General features: G+C 37.2%; 1 protein-coding gene across 4 annotated transcripts in view; it reads right to left on the minus strand.

Annotated features, from left to right (window-relative positions):
* Sap47 (Synapse-associated protein 47kD) overlaps nucleotides 1–13,993 on the minus strand; it is a 159,520-nt gene that overhangs the window by 25,471 nt on the left and 120,056 nt on the right. For all 4 annotated transcript variants that reach the window (XM_076447702.1, XM_076447699.1, XM_076447700.1 and 1 more), the window contains one exon: nucleotides 1,597–1,734. In XM_076447702.1, coding sequence (XP_076303817.1) covers nucleotides 1,597–1,734 — 138 coding nt within the window. The remainder of the gene's footprint in view (nucleotides 1–1,596; nucleotides 1,735–13,993) is intronic.

Consider the following 13,993-nt stretch of genomic DNA (forward strand, 5'->3'; position numbering starts at 1 on the left):
CGGCTACCAATCCTTTGAGGTACGTCGAGCACGTTGTCGTGTTCTTTCTACACCGCGCGCTCTATTGTGCGAGCAAATCTAATTGCAATACAGCTTCGTTCTTTTCTCACCGAGGATTCGCGGAGCAAGTCTCCGAGCTGTGCGTTAACGCTCCTGATTCGAAACACGGGACTCGATCTTGTAATTAACGAAAGTCGAAAATATTGTAATTATGAAGAGTCAACGAGGAAACAGTACAACGCGGTTCGACTGTTAACTGTTTCACAAGATCATTTAGAACTCCTTGCTGACAAGCAGTTGACTACGTTTCAAGGGAGTTTGTAACTCGTCTGGATCTTGGTAGGAGCTTAACGGAATTTTTGCATTAGTAAAATATTTAATTTCTTGCATTTTAACTTGAATTTTGACGTTAGATATTTAAACGATCTAGAAAATTGACGATCTATGACAGAATTTAGAAAGATGGTCTCTTTCCGTCTGTGTTCAATCTTGTTACTGACAGTGAAAATGTAAGACGATTTTAAGAAGACAATATTACTTGTAATTTATTAATAGACAGCGAATTTTATGCATTTATGGAAGACATGGGTAAAAGAAGAAAGAATTGACAGGTAGCGATATATTATTTTTAATCGTTGGATTATCAATAAGTTACCAGTACAATGAACTTATAGTTCGCATGGACGTCTTCGGAAGTTCAGCCAAATGAATCAACGATCTCACAATCGTATAAATAAACAGAGATTATGAAGTGTCGATGAAACGATCTCAGAATCGTTTCAAAACAGAGATTTCGAAATACATATCCCATTTGATACTTTTTTTTCAAGAGCCGGACTGTGAGGTCTAACCTAAACAGTCTGGACATTCACGCTCCGTGAAGAATTGTTTTATTTCAAATGTACCAGTGTGCATTCATTAACACTCATATCCAATATTAATTTTTTGCATTTGATGTGTATAATTTTTATCTTTCATAAACATTTCCGAGTGAGAGGTACCACTAAAAATTGCTGCACCATCATTCAAAATATTGTCTAATTATTAAATATGTTGGTATCTAATAAATTGCTAAACATTTCCGTATTGTATGAGGTATTATATCAATTTCATATCCATAAAATGAAAAAAAAATCGTAGAATGAAATTATTCTAGGTCGGAAAGAAATGTTTAATTTCCGAGCTAAAATAGATGCGACTGTAAAGGGTTAAAATTATTAAGAGAAGCAATAAACGCCTATAAAATTTCTGCTCGGAATCGACATTGAAAATACTTATTTTGCATAAAGATACCTGGTCCATTCATTACGTGTTCGCAAAAGTGTTCATAATTGGAAGATTACCCGATTAAAAGGTTAAAATGAGTTCGTGCATGAACGGGATCCACGGCGAAGGACGTTCAAAGCGGTTGAATCGAGACTGCGAAAAACTTGATCCGAATTTAAGTACAATACGTTCGCGGTGAAAAGAGACAGTAATTCAAAGAGTGTCAAACTTTCGCGTTACGATGAGATAGGAAGAGCGAAAGAGAGATAAACAGAGATAGCCGTGAAAGAGAGAGAGAGAGAGATAGAGAGAACGAATAGAATTACTCACCGTCGAGAGAGATAAGCATTCCTCTCGTAGCACGTCCTCGTTGGGAGCGCCAACCCACGGTGCAACGGCCTCACCTTTCATAGAGAGCTTGCTGGCCAGCATAGCCTCCTGCTCTTTGTTGAGTTCGGCGACCAATCTCTGAAATATCATTAACTCCGTATTAAATAGGGGTATACGATGAACGGTTCAGGTATTTCATACGATGTAGGACAGAGCGCAATTATCGGTGAGATCGTCGCCGGCTCCGCGTCCACGGAAATATCTGTGTGGAATCTGGGAAGTGTTCGGGGGCGACGCGCCCGAGTACGTTCACCCCCTACGTTAATTAGTTCGTCATCGTATTTTTGCCGATATTCGCCGGCTCCGCGCCCCAACACCGTTAAGATTGTATCGATCCAACCATCTGAATTTCACCGATCCCGTCTCCGTTTCTACCAACCCCCCTTACAATTTCATTCCAAGGATTTTCATTCAATTTCTCCCTTTCTGTCACTCTTCGTTCGTCGGGAAATGCCATGCGAATAACACAGAAGCAGACAATTGAAGGGGTGGATGGATAAAGGTGTCAAGTAACATATTGTTTATTTTCTGTAAAAGAGATTTTAGCGAGGTATGTTGTCCTTTTTTGATGAATGAAGATGATAACACAAATCAATTACAAATATATTGTATATTGTTACGGTTAATCTCTAATACAAAAAAGGATAATAATTATCTTCATTCATCAAAAAAGGACAACATATTTCGTTAAAAACTCTTTTACAGAAAACAAACTTGACACCTTCATCCATCCACCCCTTCAATTGTAAGCAGACATTTATACACTGTGTGCAGAGTTGGACAAAAATTTCGAATAAAGTGGGTTTAAAACCCACTTGGAAGAAACCCACTTTGTCCAAAGCATCTTTTTCGCGCCTTGAAATATTATCAAAAACAACAACCCTTAACAGGCTCGTGTTGTATAGGAATATTTACATGTACCTATCCAAATTATTTTATCCTGCACAGTAGCCACCGGATTCCAACCCCATTGAGAATTTAGAAATAAAAGTTGAAACAATGATTAAAAAAATTTATAATACATCCTCACTAGCTTAAAGGAAGTTATTCTATGTATAAAAATAATAGAAAGAGTTCCAAAAGAAAATTTCCAAAAGTGACCGAATACCAAAATTACTGACTGTATCGTGGAACTAGTCATGCTCCTCTGATAAGAGAAAAACGTGACGACTCGTTTTCAAAATCGCACGACGTCTCCGATACTTCATTTTAAGCCGGGGGATTAAACTGCAGCTTACACCGCGTTCGATGGTTAATAATTTCTAGTGGACCTAGTAGATCTAGTAATTTATCTTATATTAAGAAGCATTGATGTCATGGAAAAATTGATTTCACTACAGAGTTCGCAACGATTCAGAATTCCATTTATCATACGATGTGAAAACAGGTTAAAACCCTCTCGATTTAACCCCACCAATTTGGTACCGACAAAAACTGCCACGGTTGATTCAATATTTACGTTTCCGTAAAGGAATCAAATCGGCCCGTGGCAGTTTTAGCAAAACACCCGGAGGTCCATAGACTGGCTCGCAGGAAGCAAAAACGTTAAGTGGGCTTGAGAATTGAATCGATCGATTGAAAAATAGTGATAATATCGACAATCTTCGTTCCTCCAATAAATCCAAGATATTAGAAATATTTGTATTGGGTTGGCAAGAAAGTAATTTCGGTATTTTAAGGTGAAATAAAGCCAATTTTTTTATTCAAGTAATGAACTTTAATGAATAAGATATTTTCCCTTTTGTTCGATGATCTTTTATAGATATATTATATTATTGATTAAAGTTCATCGCTTGAACAAAAAAAATTCGACTTTACTTCACCTTAAAATACCGAAATGACTTTCTTGCCAACCCTACTGTATTCAACCCCCATTCGTCTTTCGTTTCACGAACTGAATCTGTCCTTCAGTCTCAAATTGACACAGTGATAAAAGATCGATAAAATAACAAGGTAAACATTTATTTTTCGATGTTTTTTTATTCAAACTGATGAGTTAACATTTTAGGTTTTTCGGTTAAAAATAAAAGTCAAGAAGTTTCGGACAAATTTATCTACAAATAACAGAACAATACAACTTATTTCGAGAAGACTGTGTGAAATTGACACGTGGGACGGATGACGGTTAAAAAGTGGCATTTTCTGTTAGTTTCATTTTACTTGAGATTTACCGCAGATTTACTATAGTTCAGAGCTGGATTATATTTAGCAAGTCTGGCTAATATATCATAAAGTTTATTCATTTGTGTTTCGCAAACTCGGCGGTCTATGGTTTGCTAATTGGTATTTCATCATTTCGGGAACTATCTGCACAGAATCTCAGTACCATTAGCTATCTAACCGGAAGTAACTAACCTATCTCTTTGGCGTGCTTTACTTTACTGTGTGCCTACAATTATCATTATTGTGTGTCTCTTACGAGACAAATATCAAGGTACCGCGAAATTTAGTGCGTTCGCAACGTGTATTGCGAGTTAGTTAGTTACTTCCGACATGTCAGGTGTATCATGACATGTAGAAACTACTTAAGGACCTTTTGGAAGATATTTAGTTGTGGACAGAATATTGCGGCACCTACTGATCCGGAGTTTTCTGTTACACCGCCATCGGTATAGATTGCAACCATATTCGGAGGGTTGGATTTAATAAAATATCGTAATGAAACATTAGGATCAGAAGAATCGTGTAATTTTCAAAAGATTGACCTAAATAAACATCACTGGGTGAAATATTAAATAGTATGCTATAGTCTGTGGTAAAAATAGGATATTTTTCAGCAATCACTAGGTCACGTCGTGTTTCCAACGAATTAAGGAGATTTTCAGCTAACAGAGAGTGTTTCGTTCATCTATTGGGAGAGTAAAGGCTATTTATATGCAACAATAATCCACAATCGTCGAACAGTACAGAAAATTGACTCGAAAATGGATATGCCAAATTTTGTTTGAAAAAGTTTCACGTGTATTTTCATATGTCCAAAGTACAAGCCAGACAATTTGATTTCTCCATTTATAGAGAAATCGTTTTAAAAACTGTCTGACTACTTGGCCAAACTAAATAATATAATACATGAGTAACAATAATGAACCTTTTTCTTTATTTTTGCGTTTGTCGTTCATTTCACACACCCTGTATATCGCACGCCGTTGCTAACATCTCTGCAAGAGAATTCTGCAATGTCTCATCGCAAGTTAAAAATAAGAAGACCGATATGCAGTTACTCGAATTAATATTCAGACGCTCTAAAAAAAGACGACAACTTTTTTAATACTGTATTGTACGATTTGAACTTTTTTGGGAAGCTAGAGCAATTAGTTTGATACAGAATGTGAAAAGAAATTTTTTGAAAAGCTGCAATTGATCGAAATTGTAGGAAAAATACTAAAAGGTGCATTTTACAACTTTTTTATGTGGGCCTATATTGAAAATTTAAGAAATAAGTTTTGTAGATTTGTGTCAATGAAACATATTCTGAAAATTTTGTCAAAATCGGGCGACGTTGCAATGAGTTACAAACTTTTAAAGATGGTAAAAATTGCAGATTGAAAATGCAACTTTTCGTATGTTTTCTACAATTCCGATCAATTGCAATTTTACAAAAAATTTCTTTTCACATTCTGTAGCAAACTAATTGCTTCTTTTTTTATAGCGTCCGAATATTAATCAGAGTCACTGTACCAATCTTACAAGCCTATCGACTATCAGATTTAATTCCGCGATACAGCTTTGCGAGGACGAAGGCAACATCTTCGTTAAATAAAATTCGCGAAATAAATTCCTCGCGGAAAGGAAATGTTAGTTTCTAGTGGCTTCTAATTACCGTGTCGTTAAAGTTTATTGTTCGAGTAGACGAAACTGGAGCTGCTAACGAGAATAACCCAAGGATAAGCATGGAACGCAGGAGGACGCGGATCCACAACGAGACAAATGGTAAGGATTGGCCAAGGAACGAAGAAAAATAGCGAGGATCACGGGGATACCAAGCATCTAAAAGGATTAAAGACAGGGAGTCCTGTGGCGGTGGAGCTCAGGCTCGGATAGGCGAGCTTCCCTATTATCGCTCTTGTATTTGGGTCAACCATGCTCCCGACTATACCCAGAGACTGTAAAAGATTCAATATAGATCATCTTGGGCTTATTTCGTTAAAGCCGAGCTGAATATTTCGGGAAAACACAGTTTGGTCGGGACACGTTTCAACTGTCCAATTTCGGTTTCATTAATAAGCCATCTTGACTATAGAAGTATCCCTAACAATAGTTTCAACCACATTCTAACACTTTCATTAGGTGGAGGTCAAGAAACTGAAACGAGCGTATTTTGGTTTATTAGAATATTAAACAATAATCTTGGAAAATTCCTATATTTTTCATGCACTTACAAATTACACTTTAATTCGACTAATTGTATTTTACTCGTACTCTGATATTTTGATGAAAAATATCAAATAACAGCATAATTATCGGAATATTCCATTACCGAATTCGGAGAATGGGCGAATTTTCATCCGAAGAACGTACGAGGCACGTTACAGCACGAATAATAATAAAAAAGAAGAAGAAACGATTTGAGACATCGTTTAGGTGCAAGTACGTACGAATCCCAAGGCTAACGAAATATTTAAACAAGGAAGGGGACAGAAATTAATAGCCCAGGCACGTTGCGGAAACCTAGAGTACTGGAACAAATATTGCGAGCTCGGAGAAAACAGGAGTTGCGATTTATGCGGAGACAGATTCGACAATTTCGAGCATCTAATAAGGGATTGTAAAGAAACCGATAAAGGTAATAGCATGGAAGAGGTAGAAAGCAGGACAAAAAGAATATACAATGGAACCTCGGTATGTATACCGAGGTCTGGTTCGGAGTACGTCCAATTCGGAATACGTCCTGTTTGGACGTGATAAATTTTGCTCGGTATACGACATACATTTTTTGTGTGAATTTTGCGTCATTTTAAAATAATTATCTCAGAGGAAAAATTACATTAATAATCAATTATATTCGGAGCTGATGTATTATTAACTGACTGATGAGGTCGGCGTATGATCGCGAAAGAAAAGCAGTTTATATTTAAAAATCTATAATAAAATCTCATTTTTTATTTATGTGTTTAAACAGTGTTCAAATTATTTTACAACCCCATTAATGTAGGTATAATATCAATAGCAGTTCTTTTTTTACATGAGAATGGATTAATCATTTTTACATTACTCCTTATGGGAAAGGTTGGTTTGGTATACGTCCTATTCGGTATAAGTCCCGACATCGGGATACGGATTAAGGTCGTATACCGAGGTTCCACTGTACATGGAGAACCAAAGAATAGTAAAACGTGCTAGGGTAGCTAGGTTAGATAACGTAATTAGGATTGGAGGAAATGGGTGAATGTGTAGAATGCGAATGTTGAGTTCTATTGTAAAATCAAGTCGGACTCCTCTAAAATAAAGATTCTTATTTTCACCAGGCAATTATCTGGAATCAAGTATAATAGTGCATCTAGTTCATTCACTTTGCATAACCCAAACCGCGAACCATAAATTATAATATTCGCGTAACGCCTAAGTCCCTCTGACTGCTACATTACCAAACTTTCGAACTCGTTTGCGTCTATCTAAAAGTCGTTACCACAACGGCCCTTGTTTCCGCGAAGTAAAAGCATGATCATCGGATAGGTCGCGCCTTAATGGATCCAGCCTGATAGCGGGGCCGGTAGTAGCCCGGTGTCAGATAAATAGCCGCCGGTACGGAAAATGTTGAGCCGCGGAATAATCGACGAATCTCGTATGTACATCTGGCTAATATTAGAAGCGTCACGTGGCAGCCAAGGCTCAAGTTCGTCTAGGTGAGCACCCTTATTATCGCGCTGTTATTTGGGTCAACGAAGTTCTCGACTTTGCACGGCCAGCGCATCGCCGTCGCGACAACATTCCTCGTTAATCGTGCAATTTTCGTCGCGAAATCGATATTTCTGTTACGACGCGCCGCGCCGCGTCGTTCGAACTGCAGCTCGAAGAATTCAACTGCTCCAACGGTTCGAAAACTCCAACTTATTATTTCCAACGATTACTTCGGGCACGAGCTCGTCGTTCCGAGTCTTCATTAACCCTCGCCCGTTTCTCCTGTTCCCCTCATTTGTATGATGGAAAAGCAAATAATTAACTTCGCGAATTCCGGTTTTTCAAAATGAAATGTTAACACGTTTCCGTATATAGTCTTTTTATAGACCGTTCGCGTCGCCTTTGACCTTTCGACTGGGCAAAATCGAGAGGATAAAAGTTTCACCACGATTGACACGAATGCAATGCGGTTTATATCAATATGGATACTATGACACGGTGAAGTAACAGAGTGAATGAATGGTTTTGAAAAAGTGATAGAGAACCCGAATGATTAACTCGTCGTCTCTGTAGACTTAAAAGGTTAAAGGGCTGTTGTTCGAGTGATTTTTCAAATTTTATCGTGTGGGGAATACAGGGTGTCTCGCTAAAGTATGTACACTTTGACAAACGAATTATTACTACGTATTCAGAGTGATGTGAAATTGTTTTGCTTAGTCTTATTTTGCAGGGGTTCACTATTTATCAGAAAAGTAGTTAAAGACTTGATATATGGGTACACTTCATGTGAGAACACTCTCTCCTCGAGACATACATATATCGATCTCGCATTCAACGTGTTAAGTACACGTATATATGGTTAGTGAGGTCGCAAAATTATTTAATGGAATTCACGTGTAGTTGAGCATCGATTCTTTGGTTTCTAGGAGTCGTCAGACTGATACTTGATAAGAGAAGGCAGTCCTCATAGGAAACACCTTTTCAGATAAGGGGGCAGGTGTTGTATTACCATACAAACCTGAATTAATTTATGGTAAATTAGCTGTAACGTTCAGCTGATCGTGGAGCTTGCATGATGCGATTTTAAAATGGTGCTAAATTAACCCTGACATCATTGGGTTTCTTTTAACTGCTAGGTAATTTCATAATCCCCGCTTTACTGTACTGTTTCGGCATAAGAAGATGCATTGGGTTGGCAAGAAAGTAATTTCAGTATTTTAAGGTGAAATAATGATGACCTGAAATCGCACTTGGATCAGATTTTTCGCCGATGAGGACCACAAGTTTTATGAGCGTGGAATTGTGAAGCTACCAGAAAGATGGCAAAAGATCATCGAACAAGATGGAAAATATTTTATTGATTAAAGTTCATTGCTTGAATAAAAAAATTGAGATAAAGAAATTACTTTCTTGCCAACCCAATAGGTTGTGTTGCATCCAAATATTAATTCCGTTTCAAATCCTGGTTGAAATTGTAAAATTGTGGCAAAAGAATGATGAAACATTGATTTTCGTAGAACACTCATGATAATTGAATGGGTTTCTGGTAAAATGGCGTATGCTACATTTTGTAAAAAGAGAAAATGTAAAATCCAATTTTTTGCTCCATGCAGCAATAAAAGTTTGTGTAACATTCAGGAACAACATAGAGGGAAAAGGAAAGAGAACTTTTTCAATTTGGTTATTCAGTTACAATTTACATACAAATTGATTGTTTAATTTAAACGTTACAACTAGTGTTTCTGTTGCAAAGTATTATTGTTCCAAATGATTAAAAGCTAGATTTCAAGTTTCGTTCGCTTCCTCGAATATCTAAGCTTGCAAAGAATCCTTTGAAGTAGAACGGATCCGCATTCGTCGGGCATCGAACTGAGAAAATCCCTATTCAAAACGCGACATTTAAATTTTTACCGTTTCATCAATATACCTACATACATGCACGAATGTATGATATGTACATATGTACATTTAAATACATGCGCACTCGTGTAGTAGAATTATATGGTCATCAATGAACAAAACTACATGAATATTCGTGTACTACAAAATAGACAAGTCAGAGTTCGGAATTTTTTTCACAGGTACACGTGCACTTAAATGCATCTGAAATAGGAGCCCTATAGGATTTCAACAATTTTTTCGACAGTTTCGCGGTTTAACGGATCGAATAACGGTTGAACAAATTAAAAAAGGAACTGGAAAAGTCTCTCAATACTACCATCTCTCATCTAAATTGATGGAAAAAGTTGGGAAACAAACTTGGGATGAGTAGATTGCGAGTTTTATGCACTCATGACAAAATAAAATTTAGTCAACATTTAATATTTAGTCGGATATCCTTTCTGTTTGAGAACATATTTTAATCGGTAAGTACTGTAGACGAATTAAAAAGTTGTTTGGCAGAAGAATGGAAGGAAATCGGAACTAACTATGATATAATACTTGAGAAAATAATTCATAATATGCCAAATCGATTAAAACGTGTTCTCAAACAGAAAGGATATCCGACTAAATATTAAATGTTGACTAAATTTTATTTCATGACTACAATTTAAAAAGCGTCCCAATATTTTTGTGACATAAAATTTCGCAGTTTTTGAGTTTATCGTCTATTATTTCCCAACTACATGGAAAAATTAAACCATGTTTTGTATATGCAATCTATATACTGTACTGTAATATAATATAACGTTGATTTGTTGCCGATTGTGCATTTATTCAAAATATAAAGTTTATAATACAAGATTATATTGGTGTCCCAATATTTTCGTGGCCGACTGTAATTAATAAGAGAAGGAATAAATGTTCATAAAAATTTTTATTTTGCATAAAGATCCGCAATCTAGTGATGAGAATCTCAAACATGAAGATCTACTACTTCTTTTTAACTTGAAATAAAAGTCTGTCCTTTAGTGATCAATAATATACATATAATATAATAAGCCTAAATTAATAAAATATATAAACCTGTCAGTTCATTTAAGAGGTCATTAAAAACGAGGAAGCCACGAGAAAACTACGGCAGCGGGTGCAACCACAAGCACGATCAATTATTTACAATTTAAAGTTGGAAACAATAAGTTCACGTTGGAACTTGAAATAGTTTCATTGCTTCAAACTGTTTGGTTCGAACTGTTTCAAAGTGTATTTGGCTCGAACTTTACATAGAGCTACAGTTTGAACCGTATCCGCAACTTCCCTTGTTTACCATCGGCAACGTGTACGCGTCGAGCGTTGACGACCTTCGTTCCGGGACGAGATTGCTTCCCGTATCGGGATATCGTTTCTCTCCCCTATTTTTTCGCTCATTCAACCCCGCTCTGCAACAATTTCCGAGGCACGGTTATTGTCCACTCGGTGTGTCGTAATTCATCGGTCGTTAAAGCAATTTTCCAGCGGGATCGAATGAAATCGCGACGAGATCTGTTACGTATACCCACTAGGGTGGACCTTATTTTTCGACCATGAAATTTCATGAAAAAATGATATGCCCAAAGTTTTGGATCAATCGGACGTCGGGAAGATGTGCCACATTAGGGTGGACCTCAGGTATACCAGGTGAAATCTTTTTTGCGAGATTCTTTTCATGCCCCCCCCCCCTAAAATTGTGCCATTGGATAAGAAAATAATTCCTGCAAAACATGAACTTGATTGGATAAGGGGAAGACGTGCCACATTGACGTTGTATTTGCGAAAAACATGAAATTTTATAAGAATGGGAATAGTTGATGGAAAGACTATTGATTATGACTAAAAAAGAAGAACGTTTAATCATAATTAAAAGCCTTTCCTTCAAATATTCCCATTCTTATAAAATTTCATGTTTTTCGCAAATTCAACGTCAATGTGGCAGGTCTTTCCCTTATTCGATCAAGTTCATCTTTTGCAGGAATTATTTTCTTACCCAATGGCACAATTCTAGAGGGAGTCGTGAAAAAAATCTCGCAAAAAAAATTCACCAGGTCTACCTGAGGTCTACCCTAATACCTACTCGCGGTTCGGAACAAAGCAGGAAATAAATTTCCATGAATTTCATCGGCGACCGGGATGAAACGTCGGGATCGATTTACGAATGTGGGCGGAATGTTCGCTTCGACTGGCGGAATTAATCGAACCGAACTATCGTTTCGAAGCATCCTTTAATATAAACGTTATCGAATATGTATCCGATGGATGGAATCAGACAATTTGAGAATTTATCAATCTGTAATTGCGTTGCTGCACATCAAACAAAATTCTATAGAATTGCTGTAACACGTCGCGTTATATAACGAGTTAACGAGTATCGGGTGACGTATTTACGGAGATATATTAAATGAACGTTATTGATTTCTAGTACGACCTCTACTTTTCAGGAATCGATTCAATTAATTCAATTACTTTCACACATTCAATTACAGATGATTGATTCCGCTGCATAAGCGACAAGAATGCACGTTCGTGGTTTACTTATTAGTAGACTCCGGCTGTGTATGCAAAATAAAAAGTTTGTGCATCAATTGTAAGACGCAGATGGTAAATATAAATTGATATTCTTCATTAGTAATTTTAATGTGGTGAAAATAAGATATATTCATACTCTTCAAGTCTTTCAATATTTTCCAAAATTGGAATGGGTTCGGTTTGCTCGTGCATTTTCAAGTTTCTTTAGTGAAAATTCTGCACTAGTGGCCCAGAAACGCGCAGTTTATTTTTATTCCGGCACCACGTCGATGAGGGGCACGTCACCCATTTACAGTTGTGTTCACGTCGTCCCCGACGGATTTTTACAACCGTTGGTCACGCGAACTTACGACTCCGTCGTCATTATACCGGGTCGCAGCCTGAACTATTTCCACGAACGAGTATTTTTTTTACCGGGCAAGAAAACCCCAACCGACGTGACAATACGATCCCGCCCATTACTCCTGCGTTTCTGATCGATGCGCGAAATTGCACGTTGGGCACTGCATCCGTCAGTGATTTTTCTCCCGAGGATGCAATTTGAACTTTCCCCGGGGCGAAATTGCGTCTGGAGCCGATTATGCATCCGGTTACGTCTGGAAGTTTTCCCTCGTCTGTCTACCGGAACAGATGATTGCAACAACGCGATGATAGTATTAATTATTATCAACATAAGGCGTTGTCGTGAACTGGAATATTCCCGTTCCAGACGCTGTTATAATTTTCCACGCGCGTTCAGATGCGATCTAGAAGCCGGATAAATTTCTGTGCCGCGCGGTTTTTAAAAAGTCTCGCAGCGATTCATGCGTTTTTAAAAACTCCGATTCATCACGGCCGTGTAAAGTTCAAAGTTGTAAAACTCGCACATGCCACGTTTCTAACGTTTCTTGCGCGCCTACTTCTAGTGTAACCATTAACCCGAGGAGATTTATGCAACCTGTAGAGATAAATTTAAAGAGATTGAGGTTGGAAGAAATTTTGCTATCATTTCGGTACATTAAACATCAAGTTATAATGCATTAGAGGCAGATTTAGAGAGATTGAAGTTGGTGGAGATTTTGCAATCATTTCAGATTTTATCAATTTTTCTAAAACTTTTACATCCCCATGCTTTGTAGATTATTTGACAAATAGATTATTTGTTTGGAACTGTGCCTTACTATTATCTGCTTTTATAGTGCAGATAGGAGAACAGAGCAATCAGTTAACGAAAGAATTATAAAACTGTTTCTCCTGCGGTGTGTACTCGTGTTATTTACTCCAAACATGTTTACACAAAGAAATTGTTGCATTTAATGCCACACTATATTTTTAAGCAGGCGGTTAAAGTGATGGACTGTTTGTATTGAGTCCGAGAAGAAGATTGACGTTGATCCACAAAGTGGATTGCAAAATACGTAGAAGAAAAATGGCGTTGGTCGTCTAAGGGTCGATAAAGTGGATCAAATAGGAGAAGATAAATGCGTACGAGCATACAGTGGAGAGCATATACACTCCGGGACAGAAAGATAGCACATCATCTATTTTTCCTCATTTGATACATCAAAAAAATATTTTAATAGTCCACGTATTCCATATTTACTTCAATAGAATTTTCGAGATGAAAACGTAAATATTGGGGCACACAAGCGGGACAAAATGATTGCACAAATAGCAGTTTTACATTTGTCAGTTGTGCAGAAGCTACTGAAAAGCAAACATTCATTGCAAAACGTAATTGATAAAGTGGGTACTAGCTTCTTTCGTGCTTATTTAATAAAACAACATACTAAAGTGTTAATTAGAATGGGACGTGGAAAAACGAAGTGTATGTGAAGTATAAACGATATTGAAGTTAAAAGAAGAACAAGATTGAATTACACAAATATCAAAAAACTGTAAATAGATGTCGAAAAGTTATTATGAGCTTGTTAAGAAATCCTGAAAATTACGGGAAAAAGAAGAGTTCTGGGCGTCCACAAAGTTTAACTGCCCGTGAAAAACGTGCAACATTGAGAACAGCATCAAATTCGGGGATGACTGCGAGACAAATCGCTGAAAATGTTGGCGTAAACAC

The sequence above is a fragment of the Lasioglossum baleicum genome, chromosome 3 (assembly GCF_051020765.1).
Source record: "Lasioglossum baleicum chromosome 3, iyLasBale1, whole genome shotgun sequence".
NCBI lineage: Eukaryota > Metazoa > Arthropoda > Insecta > Hymenoptera > Halictidae > Lasioglossum > Lasioglossum baleicum.